We start from the raw sequence: 20,633 nt of genomic DNA, 5'->3' as shown, positions 1-20,633 counted from the left end.
GATAAGTGGCAAGTAACATTTGCGCCAGACAAATGCCAGGCAATGACCATCTCCAACAAGAGAGCGTCTAACCACCTCCCCTTGACATTCAACAGCATTACCATCACCCAAACCCCCACCATCAACATCCTGGAGGTCACCATTGACCAGAAACTTAACTGGACCAGCCACATAAATACTGTGGCTACAAGAGCAGGTCAGAGGCTGGGTATTCTGCGGCAAGTGACTCACCTCCTGATTCCCCAAAGCCTTTCCACCATCCATAGGGCACGTCAGGAGTGTGATGGAATACTCTCCACTTGCCTGTATGAGTGCAGCTCCAACAACACTCAAGAAGCTCGACACCATCCAGGACAAAACAGCCCGCTTGATTGGCACCCCATCCACCACCCTAAACATTCACTCCCTTCACCACCGGCGCACTGTGGCTGCAGTGTGTACCATCCATAGGATGCACTGCAGCAACTCGCCAAGGCTTCTTCGACAGCATCTCCCAAACCTGCGACCTCTACCACCTAGAAGGACAAGAGCAGCAGGCACATGGGAACAACACCACCTGAACGTTCCCCTCCAAATCATACACCATCCCAACTTGGGAATATATCGCCGTTCCTTCATCATCGCTGGGTTAAAATCCTGGAACTCCTTACCTAACAGCAGTGCGGGAAACCTTCAAAACACGGACTGCAGCAGTTCAAGAAGGTGGCTCACCACCACCTTCTCTAGCAATTAGGGATGGGCAATAAATGCTGGCCTTGCCAGTGACGCCCACCTCCCAAGAACGAATAAAAAAGATTAGTGTTAGCAGTAGAGAGGAAAGAGAACATTTGAACCCTTTACATTATCATACAGAAAAAAAAATGGTGCACTTTTTCAAAAATCTATTACAGCTTTTACTTGTACAAATGAGTTTATGACATTTATTTAATAGGGTGCAATGAATTGTCAGGAGAATGTTATTGGACCATAAACAATTTAAATTAAGTTCCATGCTTTGGCTGTATGTCATTTAAAGCACCTTAGTTCCAAATGATTTATACTGCTTGAATGAGAAGCAATTGATTTCTTCACAGTAAAAAGCTGCATTAGAACTTGTAAACCATTCAGTCTCCACGTACCAGCACAAGCTCTCTGTTACTAAACACATTCTTTCTAGGCATTGTAAAATATTTTAATAGGAATAAAAAACTATTATTTTTCTGTTTCCATGGCATGGGTGAGATCAGAATACTAGCTATGTCAAGAATTATGGGCACTCATAGTCCTTTGAATTTGTAGCATAGCTCATTCGCGCACTCTACTGTGCCTCTTCCTTCCCCACCCCCCTCCCCCCTCCCACTCCCCATCTCATTTTAAAGTTAGAATTGTATCTCAATGATTTTTCCTCTTTAATTCTAGCATTAATCTTTCTGCTGGTGTTTAAGCAGCTAAAAATGGTCAACTTACCAGCACAAAGCAAAGTAAGCTTCCCACCACATATTCAGCCAAGTCTACCCTATCCATTCGGGCATTGACTTGCAGCATTATCTGGAGCTGAGTGGGAAGAATCGTGGTTCCAGTGACATGTATCTCCCATTCAGTTCCCTTTAAAAAGCCAGGCTGGTCATTCATCAACAGTTTCCAGGAATACTATGGATCTGTCTTTGTTCAGGCATTGAGAATACTGAGTCTTGTCATAGAGGCTTGACTGTGTTCCAATTGATCATTGCTTGGGATGTACCATCTCACACCTGCTTCTCCTCTCCAACCCCCCCCCCCCACCCCCCGGCCTCCTTTCCCAAGAAGGACAGTCAGTACTTGGTCATTAGACAAAAGACAAGCATGGGTTTGAGTCTTCACTGGGCAGACAGCAAATACTGTACCAGGAACTTCTCACAAACTGCATGGTAAGCAGCACATCTCACCATAAGAAATATGTGTATTACCATCATCCTCCTGAGCACAGCATGAACATATACTATATCTCATGTTACAGGTGCAGAGCTTCAGCATCATCTGCTTGCCTCTCTGCAGCCCAATCATGTTAGGTACCAGGCCATGGATATATGAGCAAGTGTTCTCATACCTGGTTTCTAGATATCTCCTTGTAAACCTCGCCACTTCTCTACTTCTCTCTCCTTTTAAGATGCTCCTTAAAACCTACCTCTTTGGCCCATCTTTTAGTCACCTGTCCTAATATCTCCTTATGTGGGCCAGCGTCAAATTTTGTTTGATAATTGCTCCTGTGAAGCACCTTAGGACATTTTACTATGTTAAAGGTGCTATATAAATGCAAGTTGTTGTTGTGCCAAGTCTCCGTTATCTCATCAGCTATTTTGATAGACATCCATTTTCAACTTGCTAGAAGGACCTATGCGTGGTAAATATTTAACAAATTAACAACAGTGTTCTTTTGTGCTTAGCACATAAGGTAATTGTGAATGATTTAGTTTTTAGACATTTTTTTTGTGAAATGTCAGTCAGGGCATCTTGTCTTACAAGTGGCTGGACTTAATTCAATATGACCATGGTTTACATCCTGCTCTTTAAACTATTAATGCTGATTTTTCTCAGTATGTACATGTTATTGAGAATGCAGCAAACAACAAAAATACCATGTCTGTTTTGTCGTCATTGTGGACTCCCAGGAGCTAGCCATTGTGTCGATACCCCTTTTTCAGCAATGAAGTAATTCAGACTGACCCAATATAAAAGATTGACCGATAACACAGTAAAAAATCTACTATAACCTGCAGAATCTCTGATTGTTGGCTTTGCATAGAACCTGTGTATTAATGTATTGGCATCCCCTTCTGTTAATGCAAGCTGTGGAATTGTGCATAATGTTCCCTGATCTGTGTTTCGCCGATCACGCCAAGAACCTAAAGCAGCCGACCCAGCGCCTAAAAACACTGCTGGACAGCTAGCTGATGCTGTTGTATTAGGAAAAGGCATGATTTCTCCTCTTATCCTTGATGCAGTTTGATACTGTGGGCCATGTGATGTTAGTGTAATCCCTTCCTGGTGCTAGAAAGAGTTTATAGCCGAGAAGTTGTCGCTACAGTTTGCCGCCACTGTCTGAGCAGCTATGTGGCCAAATAATTCCTGGTTATCATTTCAGCATGCAACAGATGTCAGTGAGCACATCCCTGGTAAGATAGAGCCAATACAGACACAAGGCCAGGTTCTGGTTCTTGGCCTATAAAACATCTGAAACAAATGATCTCTTTTCAATCCCACCTGCTGACACTTAGCATCAGCAACCAAAGTGAACGCTCAACTTCTGAGGCCTGTTTGAACTCAGAGGTTCATGCTAAGAGGATTTGCAAAGACTTATATAGAAATTACAACACAGAAACAGGCCATTCTACCCAACCAGTTTGTATTGGTGTTTATCCTCCATAGGAGCAGCAGTCCCAATCCCATCTGCTCATCTCCCTTTAATCAACTATCTTAAATGTTGACAGTCTCTGCTTTAATCACTAACGCTGTTAGTGCACTACACAGTTTCACAAACCTCTCTCAAAATGTTCTCCATCTTAATTCTCTTGTATCTATTGCCCCCTCATTCTCGATCCGTCAACCACTAGAAACAGGCTGTTTTTATCTACTCTGGCCCATCCCTTCAGAATTTTAAATACCTCTATTAAATCAACCATGTACACACGGGATTGAACCTCAAACCATTGGATTTATGTAACTCAGATGGCTTGTGTTTTTTTAAAATGGACATGTTTTAAAGTAGATTTCAGTGCATAATGTGTTCTGAAGTGAAGAATTGGGGAAAAAAAATGCTATTTTTGTGCTCACAGGCCCGCTTACCATGCGTACGAGTCAAGTACCTCTTCTTTTCATGGCTTGCAGTGTTTGTTGGGAGCTGGGTGGTGTATGTCCAGTACTCCACTCATACAGAATTGTGCCGGGCCCATGACTGCAAGAAAATAATTGTAAGTATTAATATTTCTGTTCTAGTTATTGATGGGTATATGCTATTGTGTTTAAATGAATTAAGTTTATGAAATCTAAAAGGTGAATTAATATTTTGTGCTTTACTATGGTTTTATTGTATCATTAATACATTATCTTGTATTATTTCAAATGCTAAACTAAGATTCCTCATGGTAACAAAAAGTATTTGCATTCCTCAAGCTAACAAAGCATATAACATCTTGATTATGAAACGTAAAGATTGGATGGGAGCTTTTTTGAAAAGAACTATGTTGGTGTGCAGACTCCACTGTGGTCCCCTCTCTGCCTTTTATCACTATAAAATACAAAACAGGTTCACACATATTTATATATCAACTTTATGCCTTTATGATGTGTCTCCGGTCTTCTGATGTTAACAGCCATGTGGCCCCTGTCTGCCCTCCTAATACTTGTTAATGTTTGTTCATCACAGTGCTCGTGTGGATCTAATACATATTCTTACTGTAGATGCCTCAGTCCTTGTAAATATGTGGGCCCCTTACACACATTTCTATGTTGTAATATGAACAGAAGATATGATATATTGAACAGCAGAAAATACGTGAAAATTGGATAGAGAGGATATTCACTATTCTAAGCAGGATACTGTGATTCACTTGGAATCAGTCCAAATGCCAAGGAGACTTCTCTACTGCTGAATATAGCTCTATCATTCTCTGAATCTGAAGACTTGCTTTCCTGCCTTCCCATTGTGGCTGCATAAAGACAGTCTCTGTGCTGGCCAGCAACTGCACCATCATTGAAGACTACAGAGCAGCTAATTTCTACATTCAACTCCATTTCTCCGAAGAAACAACGAACTTTGTGCTTTTGTGTATTTCAGTAGTTACTGATGAAGTCTCTGCAGCAGCTTAAATGCATTGCTGTGTTGTGCAGTCATACCTGTGATCAGCAGGATTAACAAAGATGTTGTGGTAGATTCATGTGTCATCCTGAGGCCTGCTTTTCTCCTTCTTCCAAATAGCAACAGGCATCAGGTTTCTGCTTCACCTCGCACATACCCACATCAAAACGCTCCAGCGAAAGTGCATCTTCAGTGAAATATCATCAACAACGGTTTAGAAGGTTGTTTAACTACACCAATCCAAAGCAGAACAATACAGTTCATAGCTGACTATCACTATGGAAAAAATACGTAAGAGTAATCTGACTCCTTGGAGCTCCAAGAGAAACCCCCGGAGGTTTCAAACCCGAATTGTAAATCCTTTTTCTTCTATGTAAGTGCAATCTTGAATAGTTACCGTTTTCAACTTCAGTATACTCTTGTGCCAGCATTGTAACATCAGATGTGATATTTTTTGATTAAGCTTTTCCCACAACTGCAGATTTTTTTCTTTTCTCGCTGGTTCGCAACAGTCCGCTTATCCTCCTGATTTGGACCACTCTGCACACTACTTTTCCAGCAATTCAGGTAAATTTGTTTTATAATTTTCTTTACCTATTGCATTTCGTACAATTATGTAGCAAAAATGTTGAATTGTTGGAAAACTTAGTAATAGATGGGGAAGTTTTCAATAATTTCCTTGTTTCTGCCACTTTGCAAATTGCTAAACACCTTACCACATGCATATGTTCTTGCGTGCATTAAGTGTCCATTTATGTATGACAATTAGATTAGAAAATGTTGACAAAAGTAATGTCCCTGAATTTAATTTCGAACACAATGTATATTTATGCACGTGTTCTATCTCTATCCAAAGGTGAATCAGCATGATACCACAAGAACCTGGGACCATCTGCAGCAATAAGAAAGCACGTTGCCTACTTGATACTTGGATTTAGGGCCCAAATCAGTGTGCATTTGTTGTACACAATGGCATACGTTGAATTTGCTGGCAAAATGTAGCGGCCCTTTTGCGTATCCAGTTGCATCAAAAATGTTAGGGGCAGTGCCGGTGCCACAGCAGGCTGGAATCAACCAGATATTACACAAGAAGCACTGCTATAGAACATGGCTCTTCGGCCTTGCTGTAGGCTATGAGTTGCATAGTGGTTGGTTTATCCGCTCCAACGTATCCTGCCGTTGTTCATGTCTCCAGAGTTGCCAAACCACACGATTCCTTATTAGAGGGACCGTCAGCCACAACTGCTCAGCCTATTGAGAGTGAAGGATGCAAAGATGGTAACATTGGATTGGGCACAAAGCCATCCCAGGAGATGGAGATCACTCAAGAAAGAGCATCACAAATCACTCTGCTCTCCAAATTACGGATCCATAGTAAGGGACCACATTCACAACAAACAGGCGCAGATATTTAGCACTGCGTGTTCATTTATCCTACAAAAACTTTCTTCCATCATGCCCTAAAAGGGGATATATTCATGCAATTATTCTCAATTTCCCCTTGTAATACATGGGAGCCACTGTCATCCAACAACAACAACAACAAAACTTGCGTTTATATAGCACCTTTAACGTAGTAAAACTTTCCAAGGCGCTTCACAGGAGCGATTATCAAACAAAATGTGACACCGAGCCACATGAGGAGATATTAGGACAGGTTGGTCAAAGATGTAGGTTTTAAGGAGCGTCTTAAAGGAGGAGAGGTTGTTGTTGATCTAACGTAGCCCACAGCAAGGGTGAAAAGCAAGGAAGAGTTGAAGACCACCGCCCAGTTTGCCATTCAAACGTAGAATGTAGGAAAGCTGCAGCAATCTGGACAGGAGAGTACGCTCGAACAATGAAATACTGGTCAGCCGCTAACCATGGAGTTTGTGAAGCATCACTTTGCCCCGCTCAGGACATCAGAACTCCAGCATGTGACACGAGCCGCACAGTACACTGGGGTGTGGAAATTATTTCAGGCAATCGAAGAGAAATACCGCGACAAGGGCGATTTGTTTTACTTTTATTGTGACGCAAGCAAATGTGTTTCCCTGAATTGCAAGTTATTTTAAAAGTTCACCCTGAAAATTAGCAATGTTTCAAGAGTTAAAGAATTATGATGTATGCATATGAAAGTATTGGTAACACTTGAACGTTTGCCTCGTGTGAAATATGCAATGTTGTTATGGTTCGACCTTTTTCTTTTTCCCCTATTGCATAATACGCAGGCTATCATTTCATTGAGGATACATGGTCTTGTGTTGAGTTTTGCATGACGGAAATGTCACACCTGCCCACCGTCCAAATTTGCACTGAATGTTGCACTGTAATGTTCTGCTTTTGTACATATTTACAACTGTTTGAATTTTGCTGTTTTCCTTTTTTTGCTGTTTCAATAAATTATTTTCGTGGCAGTTGTAATGTTTTCACTCTTAATACAGGTTGGAGAATGTGTCAAGGGACAGTGCAGCACTGTTCAAAGGGGAGGCAGCCATTACTTGCGCATCAGTGTGCGCGCTTAGGGATCAAGAATGATTACAGTTGTTGGCCTAGCATGTAAAACAATCGATTAATGCTCAGGGGGTTAGATTAGAATTGTGAAGAGGAGGTCGGTTCAGCAGAGCGTTGCATTTCTAGTAAGAAAAGGCAGATGAAAAATACACGAGAAATGTACTTGCAAATATAACAGCAACAGAAATCTGCTATTCTAACTGAAATGATGTACTGTTTTCCCTTTGGAGGATTGCAGTTGCTGCAAGCAGAACTTTTAAAGTCTTAACAATTAACACTAAACTAGCACGTGACTGATTAAGTGACATGGATCATTGGCCTGCAAACTATAACAGCATGGAAGTTGTGCCAGAGTAACATCCCTGCTCAAAAAAGGAGAAGGAGATAAACGAAAGTAAGCTTTAAGAGACCATAACACAGGATAAAATGAATATCTAAAAAAGATATAGGTTAATTAAGGACTGCCAGACTGGATTCGTAAAAGGCAAATTGTGTCTGACAAATTTGAGTGTTTTGAGATAATGATATGTATATGGATTTGTACAGGTTGTACATCACCGGTTTCCTCTAGCACTGTTAGGGTACCAGGCCACAGTATTGTTCATATCTTGCATATCCACACTGGCCATTTGCTAGGCAGCTCTTTCTGTTACTTCATGAAACCATAAAATACAACAAGCATCAGTTGTGGGCAATATAAAGGTGATAAATGCATTGTTGCACTGCAGAAGGTATCTCCAACGTGCTTCCATTTTGCCAACAGCTTGCTCAATCATCATTTGTGCATTCAACACCTTAATTGCTGCTGCAGGGTAAGTCAGCAGTGGTTGGCGATTGGTTTTAGAAGCCACGTATACTGTGGATATGCAATATCTCCATGTAAGTTAGTTGGCACCTCTATGCTATTTGTCCACATAGCACTCAGATTAAACATTGTTCCAACTGAATTTGTGGTGTGCAACGGATAGTTTGCCAGCACACCTGCATCATTAACTTTTCTTGACTATCCGACATAAATATCCCAAAAGCAGCACTTTGCAGGCTATTCATTGAATAATAACCCTTGCAGTTGTAGAAAATGTAGGATCATTCTGTGATGCTGTTACTGGAATATGGATCCCATCTATTGCATCAGGCATTTGTGAGAAGCCAGTTTTTTTTTTCAAAACCAGTGACAATTCAGGCTAATTTTTTAAATGACGCTTTTAACTGCCATTGCAATATTCCAACAATTAATATGCACATTTTGCACAAAGTATTGCACAAAGTATCACACATTGTAGACAGCACCAAACAAGCATGCAGAACTCTCAAAATGTTCTCATCCTTAAATAGTCACAGCTACTGGAACAGTGTGTTGAAAAGTAGTATCCGTATGAGCTCTAAGTACGTACTTTACTTGCAAAGAAGAATGTTCCCATGCTCATTTGGAAATTCTGCATCCAGTTCATTTATAATGCTTTCTGTCAAGAATATTTTTTTTCGCAAGTTCTACTACGAATTGAATGGTATCACAAGTGATGGTTGTTGCCCCTGTATTTTGTAAGATATCGACATAGGTGGTGGTGGTGATGGTTTTCTTGGTTCTCTGCTTAGCTGGGACAGTTATCTATTCTGACCATAAACTTTCTGGCTTGCTGTGACTTCTTATCCCGTTAGTCGTGTCAGTATTACTCTTAATCATTAGGAAAAGATGAATAATTTCATCCATTCTGCACCACCAGCTTTTACCAAGGATATGCAGTAAATGGAATTTCAAGAACCCTCACATTTATTTCTATTAATAGCACCCTGTTCTGTTTCAATGACTCAAATTATTTCACCAAGATAGCTTCCAAACCTATTACCTGCTGAACTTTCAATGTAACCTCTTTAAATTGCAGGATTTGCAGCATGTCTGTGTGTGCTCCTGAGCGCCATAACATCACAGACATCAATGTGGTGTTAGAATGTTCTGGGATGAAAATTGTGTTCTCTCAATGGGGAACTGTAGCCTTGGAAGACCCAGCATAAATTGTTTTTCCATGTTCACACCAAACTCGAGCAATTGATACTTGCTTCATGTAACCCTTTAATATACTCACCTCCTGACTCCCCAAAGCCTTTCCACCATCTACAAGGCACAAGTCAGGAGTGTGATGGAATACTCTCCACTTGCTTGGATGAGTGCAGCTCCAACAACACTCAAGAAGCTCGACACCATCCAAGATAAAGCAGCCCGCTTGATTGGCACCCCATCCACCACCCTAAACATTCACTCCCTTCATCACCGCCGCACCGTGGCTGCAGTGTGCACCATCCACAGGATGCACTGCAGCAACTCACCGAGGCTTCTTCGACAGCACCTCCCAAACCCGCGACCTCTACCACCTAGAAGGACAAGAGCAGCAGGTACATGGGAACAACACCACCTGCACGTTCCCCTCCAAGTCTCACACCATCCCGACTTGGAAATATATCGCCGTTCCTTCATTGTCGCTGGGTCAAAATCCTGGAACTCCCTTCCTAACAGCACTGTGGGAGAACCGTCATCACACGGACTGCAGTGGTTCAAGAAGGCGGCTCACCACCACCTTCTCCAGGGCAATTAGGGATGGGCAATAAATGCTGGCCTCGCCAGCGACGCCCACATCCCGTGAACGAATAATAAAAAAAAACCCTTAAATGTTTACAAATTGAATAGACTGGCATCAAGTGCAGTAAATCCATAAAAAGAGCTGGATCAATTCCTAATTCAGCTGGTGTAAAATGGATGATTAAATGGGCTAACTGACTTTTTTTTCTCATTATTGTATTCTTAACGGTGTCAGTCCCAGCTCAGTTGGTAGCAATGAGTCAGAAGGTCATGGGTTCAAGTCCCACTCCAGATACTTGAGCACTAAATCTAGGCTAACACTCAAGTGCAGTACTAGGGAGTGCTGCACTGTCAGAGGTGCTGTCTTTCAGATGAGACGTTAAACTGAGACCCTGTCCTCTCAGTTGGATGCAAAAGATCTTGTGGCACTACTTTGAAGAAGAGCAAGGGAGTTCTCCCCGGTGTCCTGGCTCAACTAGCATCACTAAAATAGATTATCTGGTCATTTATCACATTGTTATTTGTGGGATCTAAATTTCCCTAGATTAGAACAGTGACTTCATTGGTTGTAAAGCGCCTTTGAGACATCCTGAATATAAATGCTTTCCTCTCCTTTAACCTTGTCAGTCAGTGACAGAAATGTCCCCTTGGCAAACATACTTTGTAGCTTTGTTTCTTAAAGGAAATTAGCCGATCTTCCTGGTGCTTTCTTGTCGGCCAGCTGAACGGGGGTAAATTGGAGAGGAGAACTGTTGCCTCATTTCCTTTCCAATATGAAAAGGAATTGATTTATTGATCAGGAATGATACAGAAGCTTTAGAAAGGATTGATGTAACAATGGGAGTTGAGGTTGAATCAATATGCATAGAACTGAGCTATAAGGGTAGTAAATCATTCATTGGTAACTGCTATAGACCACCAGGATAAGGTGAGCAGGTGGACTAGGAGCAGTTTGGGCAAATAAGGAGAAATACAGAATATCATAATGTACTAATCATGGATCAGCAATGGGAAATATTTAAACAGTAGATGGAAAGGGTACAAATATTCCAGTAAGGAAACAATGGAATGTGTCGAAGGCTTGGGGTTCCTTGGGTGAATAAGGAAAGGACTTCAATTTATATAGCGCCTTTCACGACCTCTGGATGTCCCAAAACACTTTACAACCAATTAAGTACTTTTTTGAAGTGTAGTTATTGTACATGTGGAACAGGTTAGCAGAGAAGAGGTAAATTAGGGGTTAGTTGGCAACTTTAAAAGGGAGACGGATTTAATATCTGTTATGGAGGAGGATGAGGGTTAAAGAACTAGCAATAGTACTACTTGACTCAAGGGAGGAAGGAACTTATTGGGCTAGAAATTGCGCAGAGTGGCGAGGGAAAGCTCACCGCAGCTCCTGCGAATTAAATTAACGAAAATACTTACTGTGGGCTCCGTGGTGTCGAATTGCTTGAATTTGAACTTGTAAATAAAATGTCCGCTATCAACCCAGCCTCTGAGCAGTGTGAGTTGCCGCGTGGCTGAAAACGTCTGTGAGGATAAGACATGCCCACAAAATCTGTCAGGAGGAGAAGTCACGCCCACAGATTCAGGCTGCACTGCTCAAACAGGCAAGCAGACTTCATTGATTTGAAGTTAGTATTCTGTATGTCATTGTCAATAAAAAAAAATTACATTTATTTCTTTGGCTTTATATTAAAAAAAACTGAATTAAATGAAAGGGACAGAAGGGAGAAGTAAAAAAAAATTAAATTTTTAAATGACCAAAAACTATTAAAATAAGGAGTAATTTGAGACTCCAAATTTTTAAAAGTTAATTTTTAGTTGTTTGGCAGTCATTAAGACTAACCCGCGCTGTTAAAACTTAGTTTAGACCTGTATTTTTAAGCGTACCTGTTTGGTAGTGTAATTAGTTACTTTCCAGCTGGGCAGATAAGCAAGTTGGCGCTTTTTCAATGATTTCTCTGATTGCAGCGTGCGATGGCCCTTTAATTCGAAGCTGTCATATCGCCGGCGAACCATACGAGGAAGTTCCAGATTTCCACGTTTCACTGCGCATGTGCAAATGCGGGAACTTGTTCCTTCAATTCACCTGTAAAAACTGAGAGCGCTGTTGAGCTCCACTGTTATTTCGGTAGCGATTTCTGGCCCAATGTTCCCTAAAGTGCCGATCAAAACGTGGTGAGAAGGGGATGTCAATAATAGCATTGTCTTGCTCTCGAGTTGCTTATGTTTTTATCAAATGGACCAATATAATACTTGAACTGTCATTGTGTAGATAAAAACACGCAGATATTTTCATATTTTTGTCTTTGAGAAATGCACATGTGCATCTTAAGTATACACTTAAATATTTATCAAACTCCGAGTATCCCTTCAATTGCATGCAAGTTTAAATGTTTGAAGATTTTTAAAATTCAGAATACCTTCGTGTTATTGACCATATTTCTGAAAGGACCTTACAGCCTTGTTCTATTTCTCTTCTAGTGTGATAAATACAAGAAGGGAATTATTGATGGATCAGCATGTGGCAGCCTGTGTGATAAAGATACTCTTTATTTTGGCAAGTGCCTGTCTAATAAACCTAATAATCAGGTAAGAACATTTCTAGGAATTTGACTTTGACTTCTGAATCATTAAAGCCTACACACAGTGTGCAGTTAGAATTTTTTTTAAGTGATATATTGCAAATAATATATTTTTGGACCATGAAGGTGTTTTATTATGTAATGGGCTGCCTTACTGATTACCATGTTCCAGTGCTTTGTGGAGGGGTGTGATTTCTATTTCGCTATGGTTGTGAAGAACTGTACTGCATAAAACTCTTTTCATGCTTCATGGTTTTTTTACTGTTTTGTACATGTAAACTGCAGGCAACAATGTATTATCAGCTCTTTTAAAAGAGCTAGCACAGGCACGATGGGCTGAATGGCCGCCTGTGCTGTAAGATTCAACGATTCTATAATAAAATTATATTAAAGCAAAAAAATCCCAAGTACTTTTGCCATAACTTCAAATCACATGGTCATGCATGATTGCACCTGCAGGATTTGAACTTTCAACTGTTAATAATTAACTTGACAACTGCAAGGCATGCTCTTCGTTTCATTTTGATGACATCCATTCACACCTTGTTAATTTGCCAGTAAATCTGTCTTTTCCATTCTTGTGTCTGCTTTCAAATATAAAAAGATTTTCAACATTGTTTTCTCTTTCTACTCATATTACATAAATAGATGATGTTTTGGACTTTGCTTGCAAGCTACTCAAGCAGATCAGATCTTTGAATAATAATTATTATAAACATATAATCTTTATCTGCCATTATAATCCACATTTTGTTCTTCTAGCGCCCTGTATTAGAGCGCTATTCATTAATCAGAACGTGAGTAAGAAATTTCTTCGTAAGTCACTTTAAGGAATTTTCTTTTGTACAAGAAACTTAGAAACTCTAATCTCGAGAATAGCTCAACACAGTCTTGGACTTGACCATTGGTGTCATTTGGTGAGAGTTTTTTCGAGCCAGTTTTCTCCGTCTACTTTGTTTTGTCTTTTCTCCCGATCCTATATACACGTGCAGTACCAGCAGGAGTTGTGGAAAGCAACGAGTGGGAGCCCTGGCTAGCTTTGCTCCTCCATAACACAGGGGTCCTGAGCCCAGTTATAGTGCCCCTATCACTAACCTGGCTGTGATGAGCTAACTAAGCACAGACCAGAGATTGATTTGACACCTTCTTGGGTTGACGTGACACAGCTGTTCCTTGGATCAGTGCAGTGAGATTTGGAGATCATCACAAAATAAAGGCTATCCAGTACACTCAGATGCACACTGGCGATCCCTGGTTCTTCGAGCTCTCATGAACCCTTCATTCAAACCTCTTACTGATGGTCCATTTATTATGAAGTGTAAGTGCGTTTCTCGTGATTGTTCTGGAGCTGGGAGCCCACACTTTGGACCTTTTGTACTTTATTTTCTTTTTTAAAAAAAGTGTAGTGCTCTGAGCCTCATCTGAACTCTTACCTAAAATTGTGCCACATTCTGATTCAACAAACCATTCTTCCTGGTTTAAAAAGCAGAAGAGATATGTTCACTTTTTAAAGGATGCATGTTGTAAATTTACACAAGGAGCATTAGCTGGTCAATTCAAAAGTAAAAAGGTCTTGATATCCAAGGGGTAGTTTGTTGAAGGCTGTGCCTGTGTCAGAGAAACTATTCCCCACAGAACAGCTGCTGCCTTTTCACCTGACTGAGATTCCAGGGTTAGATGTACATCACAGCACCATCTGGTGGCCTGTTCAGTAATTTTTATGATACTTCTACCTCATTATGGCTGTTTGAACAGAGGCGTGATTTGGATGCCGATTGTTTGAAACTCTCATAAGTTTGCAGATCGAAGAGATCAAGAGTAAGAGAGCAACGTAGACAAAATAAATTTTTCATAATCTGCAATTTAAAAAAATTGTTCTTTTTGCCCCTTTTTGGGCTACTCTCTCATCCAAAAGAATGGACTGAAAACCGACCAACCAGACTTCCAATCATGTCACTATAGTGGATTCTGGGCGCTACTCAGGAATGATCTCCGGTACTTAAATATTCATCCCTGCCTGTGGGTGGTTGAGAATGGGGATTTCCACTGTGTAGAGAATTGCAGGTGCAAACCTGTACCCAATTATATCTCTCTTTCTCTGCCCCCCCCTTTTAAAGATATTGATCACCCTGTTTCTGTTTCTAATTCAGATTCTGTTGCTAATTCAGATTTCCAGCATTTTTCTGTTTGTTCCTGCCATGCTTACTGCTGGGGATGTTTTTCTCTATCGGTTCAAAACTTCTTCCCCGGCCCTTTTTGTTTCCTCACCTTTTTTGGGTTTGTTTACTGACTTCTGCCTTTTAAACGCACTGGGCTCCCCGAGGAGCCCATTTACGTGTGGTGAATGAGATCCAGGTACTATTATTTTGTGTGTGTGTTTGTATGTATATATGTTTGTATCATTAGAAAAGGGAAGGGACTGGTGGACAGCTAATGTGATTCCTATATTTAAAAAGGAAGATGAAACAAGTCCAGGGAGCTATAGACCAATTAGCTTAATGTCAGTGATCGGAAAGATAATGGAATCCTTACTCAAAGATGTAATAGGAAAACATCTACAAACCAAAAATATAATAAAGAATAGTCAGCATGGATTTCAGAAGGGAAAGTTATGCTTCACCAACCTTATTCAATTCTTTGAAGAAGTAGCAGAAAGGGTAGACAAGGGTAATGCAGTAGATGTAATATATTTGGATTTTCAAAAGACCTTCAATAAGGTATCACAGAGTAGACTCATGACTAAGGTCAGAGCATGTGGAGTCAGAGGACAAGTAGCAGAATGGATAGTAAGCTGGCTACAAAAGAGAAAACAGAGAGTAGGGGTTAAAGATAGTTACTCCGACTGGCAAAAGGTGGGAAGTGGTGTTCCACAAGGATCGGTGCTGGGACCACAGTTGTTCACCAATGACATAAATGATTTGGACTCTGGAATCGGAAGTACAATTTCAAAATTTGCGGTCGATACCAAATTGGGGGGTATAGTTAATACTGAGGAGGACTGCAACAAAATATAGGAAGACATTAATAAACTTGCAAAATGGGTGTGTATTTGGCAAATGAATTTCAATATAGGTAAGTGTGAGGTGGTATGTTTTGGTGGGAAGAATAAGGAGGCCACATACTCCTTGGAAAATAAGAGTCTAAATGGGGTAGAGGAGCAGAGGGATCTGGGGGTACGGATACACAAATCACTAAAAGTAGCAACACAGGTTAATAAGGTCATTGAAAAAAAAAAGCAAACCAAGCACTGCTTTTCAATTCTATCCATCTAGACATGAACCCCAGAGAAGTTATGTTAAACTTGTATAGAACCTTGGTTAGACCACAATTGGAGTACTATGAACAGTTCTGGTCTCCATATTAGAAAAAGGATATCGAGGCACTGGGAAAAAAAAAAGATTTACTAGGATGATACCAGAACTGAGAGGTTATACGTATCAGGAAAGATTGAGCGGGCGGAGGCTCTTTTCTCTAGAAAAAAGTCATCGGAGGGGTGACCGGATAGAGGTGGTTAAAATTATGAAAGCGTTTGATAGGGTAGACGTAGAGAAGATGTTTCCACTTGCGGGAGAGACCAGAACTAGGGGCCATAAATATAATTGTAAACAATTTTACAACACCAAGTTATAGTCCAACAAATTTATTTTAAATTCCACAAGCTTTCGGAGGCTTCCTCCTTCCTCAGGTGAAGCCTCCGAAAGCTTGTGAATTTAAAATAAAATTGCTGGACTATAACTTGGTGTTGTAAAATTGTTTACAATTGTCAACCCCAGTCCATCACCGGCATCTCCACACCATAAATATAAGATAGTCACTAATAAATCCAATAGGGAATTCAGGAGAAATGTCTTTACCCAGAGAGTGGTTAGAATGTGGAACTCGCTACTACAAGGAGTAGCTGAGCCGACGAGCATAGATGCATTTAAGGGGAAGCTAGATAAACACATGAGTTGGAAAGGAATAGAAGGATATGTTGATAGGGTTAGACGAAGAGGGTGGGAGGAGGCTCGTGTGGAGCATAAACACCAGCATGGACCAGTTGGGCCGAATGGTCTGCTTTTGTGCTGTACATTCTATTTAAAACACCCATAATGTTGGATGAAAAATTAGTTATAAATATTTTTCAAACATTGTTAAAATCTAATAATTCATTAAACCAAAATATTTTAGAAACATTAATTTTGAAATATTGTTCAATTTTATTTTTCCCCCCTCTTTCATAAATGATATTTCAATACCTTCAAGGTGTACAGAGGAGTATGGGATGAATCACAAGTAGTCCTAAAATGCAGACTTGAAGAGCCCTTCCACTTTGATTTGGATTCTAACATTGAGCCAAGGAAGGAGATGGTATTATTTGACAAACCAACAAAAGGGACTTCCATGGAGGAATTTCGAGAAATGGTTTACAATCTCTTAAAGGTAAGCTTTTGTACACATGTTCAAAGTTAGCACAGATCTTACTTTGAGAACAGATTACATAATTGTCTTTTCCTCAGGCAAAGCTTGGTGATCAGACAAACCTTCAGGAGCTACTCAAATTGGTTATCACAGTAGCGGATGGAAATAAAGATGGTCACGTCTCCCTTGCAGAAGCAAAATCTACATGGGCATTGCTGCAGCTTAATGAGTTTCTGATTACGGTGATTCTCCAGGACAAGGAGCATACACCAAAACTACTTGGATTCTGTGGAGATCTTTATGTAACAGAAAAAGTCCACTACAGTTACCTGTATGGACTTACTATTCCTTGGGTTTTGGAGTTCTTCATTCCTTCTGGTCTGAGGCGTAGTATGGATCAGTGGTTTACTCCCTCCTGGCCCAGAAAAGCTAAGATCTCAATAGGACTCTTAGAATTTGTGGAGGATGTTTTTCATGGAACATTTGGTAACTTCCTTATGTGTGACATGAGTGCAAATAATGTTGGCTACAATGTTAAACATGATTTAAAAATGATAGACATGAGAAAAGTTGTACCGGAAGTTAGTTTTAAACAATTAATTGGAGGCCGCCACTGCGAGACTGATGTGGATTGTGTCTACGGCACAGACTGCAGGACAACATGCCATCAAAGCAAAAAGCAGTGCACCACGGAATTGGATCAGCCAAACCTGACCAAAGTCTGCACATTACTGAAAGACTACCTTTTAAATGGTGCTCCTTCCGATGTGAGAGAAGAACTGGATAAACAGCTTTATTCTTGTATCGCTCTCCGAGGAGCAGCAAGTCAAATGGAGATGGAACACTCCTTGATATTAAACAACCTAAAGACATTGCTGTGGAAGAAAATTTCTCATACAAAAGATTCCTAAACACTAATGGAACAAGAAAATTCACCATGATCAATTGAACACCGTTGGAAAAGCTTTTTTTGGTAAAAGGTTCTAATTGCTTCAGTTTGACCATGCAGCACAGAACAGCACCCTTCACTAAATGTTTCCCTATTTCTTACTGTTAAACAAAAAAACTAAAACCACTAGTTTTTTTTAGTTTTGTGATTATAAATTTTGCTGCTTTTTAAAAAAAAAGGGTTTAAAAAAACACTTACACGGCATGGGAACTTTTGTATGTTTTTTTAACTACTGTTTGTAGCATGACTATTTATTTGCAGAAGAGAACGCTGGTTAATATTGACACTCCTCTTAAATAAAATTACATGTAAGATGGCAAACTGGAAAAAAAAATCTAAATCAGAAAGGGATTGCTTTTCCTTCTATTTTAGAATAGACAGAATTTTGAAATGCATTAGAATTGCAACTATATAATTAGAATGCAAAATTTGTTTTAAAAAATTGTAATTTAATTGAGCACTTTATATTCACATTCATTTCATTAAATCCTGTTGGCTGAGTGTACAGTATTTAAAAATGCCGTGCCAGTTTTTGTGCCTATAAATGGCCATTAAAATTCTTCCAGGTTGTTTGTTCAAAAGCTAATATGCTTATAGTAATTTTTTAAAACCTCTCTTGCATTGCATTAATACTTCTTTATTAACTTCTCAAGTGTAATACTTGATTGTATTTATTTTCACTCTAATTTTCCCTCTGCCTTCCTATGATTGTTTCATTATGCATATAATCTGTTTATTCACGATCTAGTCATTATCACTTGCTATTTGTGGGACCTTGCTGTGTGCAAATTGACTGACATGTTTCCTACAGTACAACAGTGACTACACTTCAAAAGTACTTCTTTGGCCGTAAAGCGCTTTGGGACGTTCTGAGGTCATGAAACCCGCTATATAAATGCAAATCTTTCTTTCTCCACTTTATTTTGCTTCCCTTGAGGTCAGTGAAAAATACTACAGTGGTGTTACCCCTCTGCAATCTTGCTAAAGTACCTATTCTTCATATATGTCTATTATCTTGGACTGTAAATGTTGGCAGTCTATTTAACCATGCACTTCCTACAGGAGACAATGGGTAGTGAGAAACGGCTTTTTGTTAAAATCCCACCCTGGACCGAACACCCTAAATTTCTGCCCTAGCTGAGGTCATCAGCCAACTGAGTATAAACTGGATATCGAGGCTGGGATCTTCCTGGTCTGGATGATTCATTGTCACACCCATGAGCCATCGGAGGTTGCCACTCATTCATTTCTTACCGACTTTAACTTGTGTTACAGTATATTGTTTTAGGTATGTCATCTCAAATAAAATGGCTACACCACTGCTGGTCTGGATTACTCCACCGCTATCAACTGTCCCTACTGCCCAGTCTGGACTGCTCCACCACTATTGCCTGTCCCACCCCATTGACTATGTGGCTTTTTGTGTGATCTTCACTACTGTGACCGCCACGATCATCATCATCTATGATCTCCACCGGTGTCCTCTTGGCTCACAACTATAGCTTCCGTGATCTTCTCTAACTCCACCACCGTATTCTTGAGTTCCTGTGAGATCACCCCTAGGTCAGTCTGTGAAGTTGGTATTTCTTCTGCTGTTGGTGGCAGCATTTTTAATTTTCCATGGGCTGGATGATTGATAGAAGTTACTCTATTATTGGTCTATATCCACCAATGAGGTAAGAATCTTTTTCCAATCATCCATGCCTGGGAAGCTCAAAAAGCTGAAGCCAACAATTGAAGAAACTTAAATGTACAAGTATGCAAATAGAAAACAGCTAGGCTGAGGGTTGATAATGGGGAGTTCACGGGTGGAATCCGCATAAGGGCAAGTAAAATCTCTGCCTATGACAAACAGCTTCTGTTAAAATAATAACCGATATGACAAGACTTTAATTTCTCGCATGTGTGCCATATATTAGACACTCATGCTCTAATATAGTTATGATGTGGAGATGCCGGTGATGGACTGGGGTTGACAATATAGTATAGTTAAACAATACTAATATAGTTAAACAGACAGGCTATTTTATAGAAATTATATTTCTTGGGCATGCTGTTAACAGATTTAATATGATTGAGCAGACTCGGTACGTAAATTCACTACACATCATATTGCATATCTTTGTGTGTAATACTTCTCATTTTTAATAAAATTGATGTCCATTTTACTCCCAGTATGTGCTGTCAACAAATTCTGTTAAGTGTTGGGTTTAGTTGACAAGCCTGTTGTATGATATTAACCAGAAAAAGATGGATGATTGAACAGAGCAGGGTAGAGATCTGTTAATGGGAACATTGATGTGGTAAGCAAAACATTTTATTTTCTGTTTTGATTATATTAAGCTGTCACTTCAATTATGAAATTTAAACTGAAAACACTGCACTTACACAGGTCAGTTAAGATATCAATTTTTGCATTTAGACCTTTTGGTTAGAATCAGTTTCTTCCGTTTATACGCAGGTGTTATTTTAGAATTCCATCATTTAGGTTTTTTTTTGTCACCATTAAATTATTTGTATGCTTCCTTGACGGTTGTGTATTTCCTGTGAGTGTATGTCTTAAGTTGTTTGCCTGTTTTGTTTCAAGTGCCCATCCACCATGTGCAGTTTTTATAAAGGATGGGTAAGTGATGTAAGCTTAGGGCCTTTGTGCTGCTGTGTAACAAGCAGTATTGGTTGTAACTTTCAAAGCAAAGCAACAAAATATTTACACTGGACTGGTGATCTGCTGAGGCATTACACATGATTAGTGAGATCTAGAGGAGGGTTGTCTTTAACTGCTTTCCCAATGGAAATCCAGGTAATTATGGCTAA

The 20,633-nt window shown here is 39.9% G+C and overlaps 1 protein-coding gene across 1 annotated transcript in view; it reads left to right on the top strand.

Moving 5' to 3' along the window:
- The window catches only part of LOC137325155 (divergent protein kinase domain 1A-like), a 68,866-nt gene extending 48,591 nt beyond the window's left edge, over positions 1–20,275 (top strand). The window contains exons 2-5 of the mRNA XM_067989932.1: positions 3,792–3,926; positions 12,369–12,476; positions 16,715–16,891; positions 16,969–20,275. Of these exons, the coding sequence (XP_067846033.1) occupies positions 3,792–3,926; positions 12,369–12,476; positions 16,715–16,891; positions 16,969–17,781 (1,233 nt within the window). The 3' untranslated portion in view covers positions 17,782–20,275. The remainder of the gene's footprint in view (positions 1–3,791; positions 3,927–12,368; positions 12,477–16,714; positions 16,892–16,968) is intronic.
- The last annotated feature ends 358 nt before the right edge of the window (positions 20,276–20,633 follow it).

The sequence above is a fragment of the Heptranchias perlo genome, chromosome 9 (assembly GCF_035084215.1).
Source record: "Heptranchias perlo isolate sHepPer1 chromosome 9, sHepPer1.hap1, whole genome shotgun sequence".
NCBI classification, from domain to species: Eukaryota; Metazoa; Chordata; class Chondrichthyes; order Hexanchiformes; family Hexanchidae; genus Heptranchias; species Heptranchias perlo.
The sequence above is the reverse complement of the archived record's forward strand: the minus strand, read 5'-3'. Positions and strand labels throughout refer to the sequence as shown.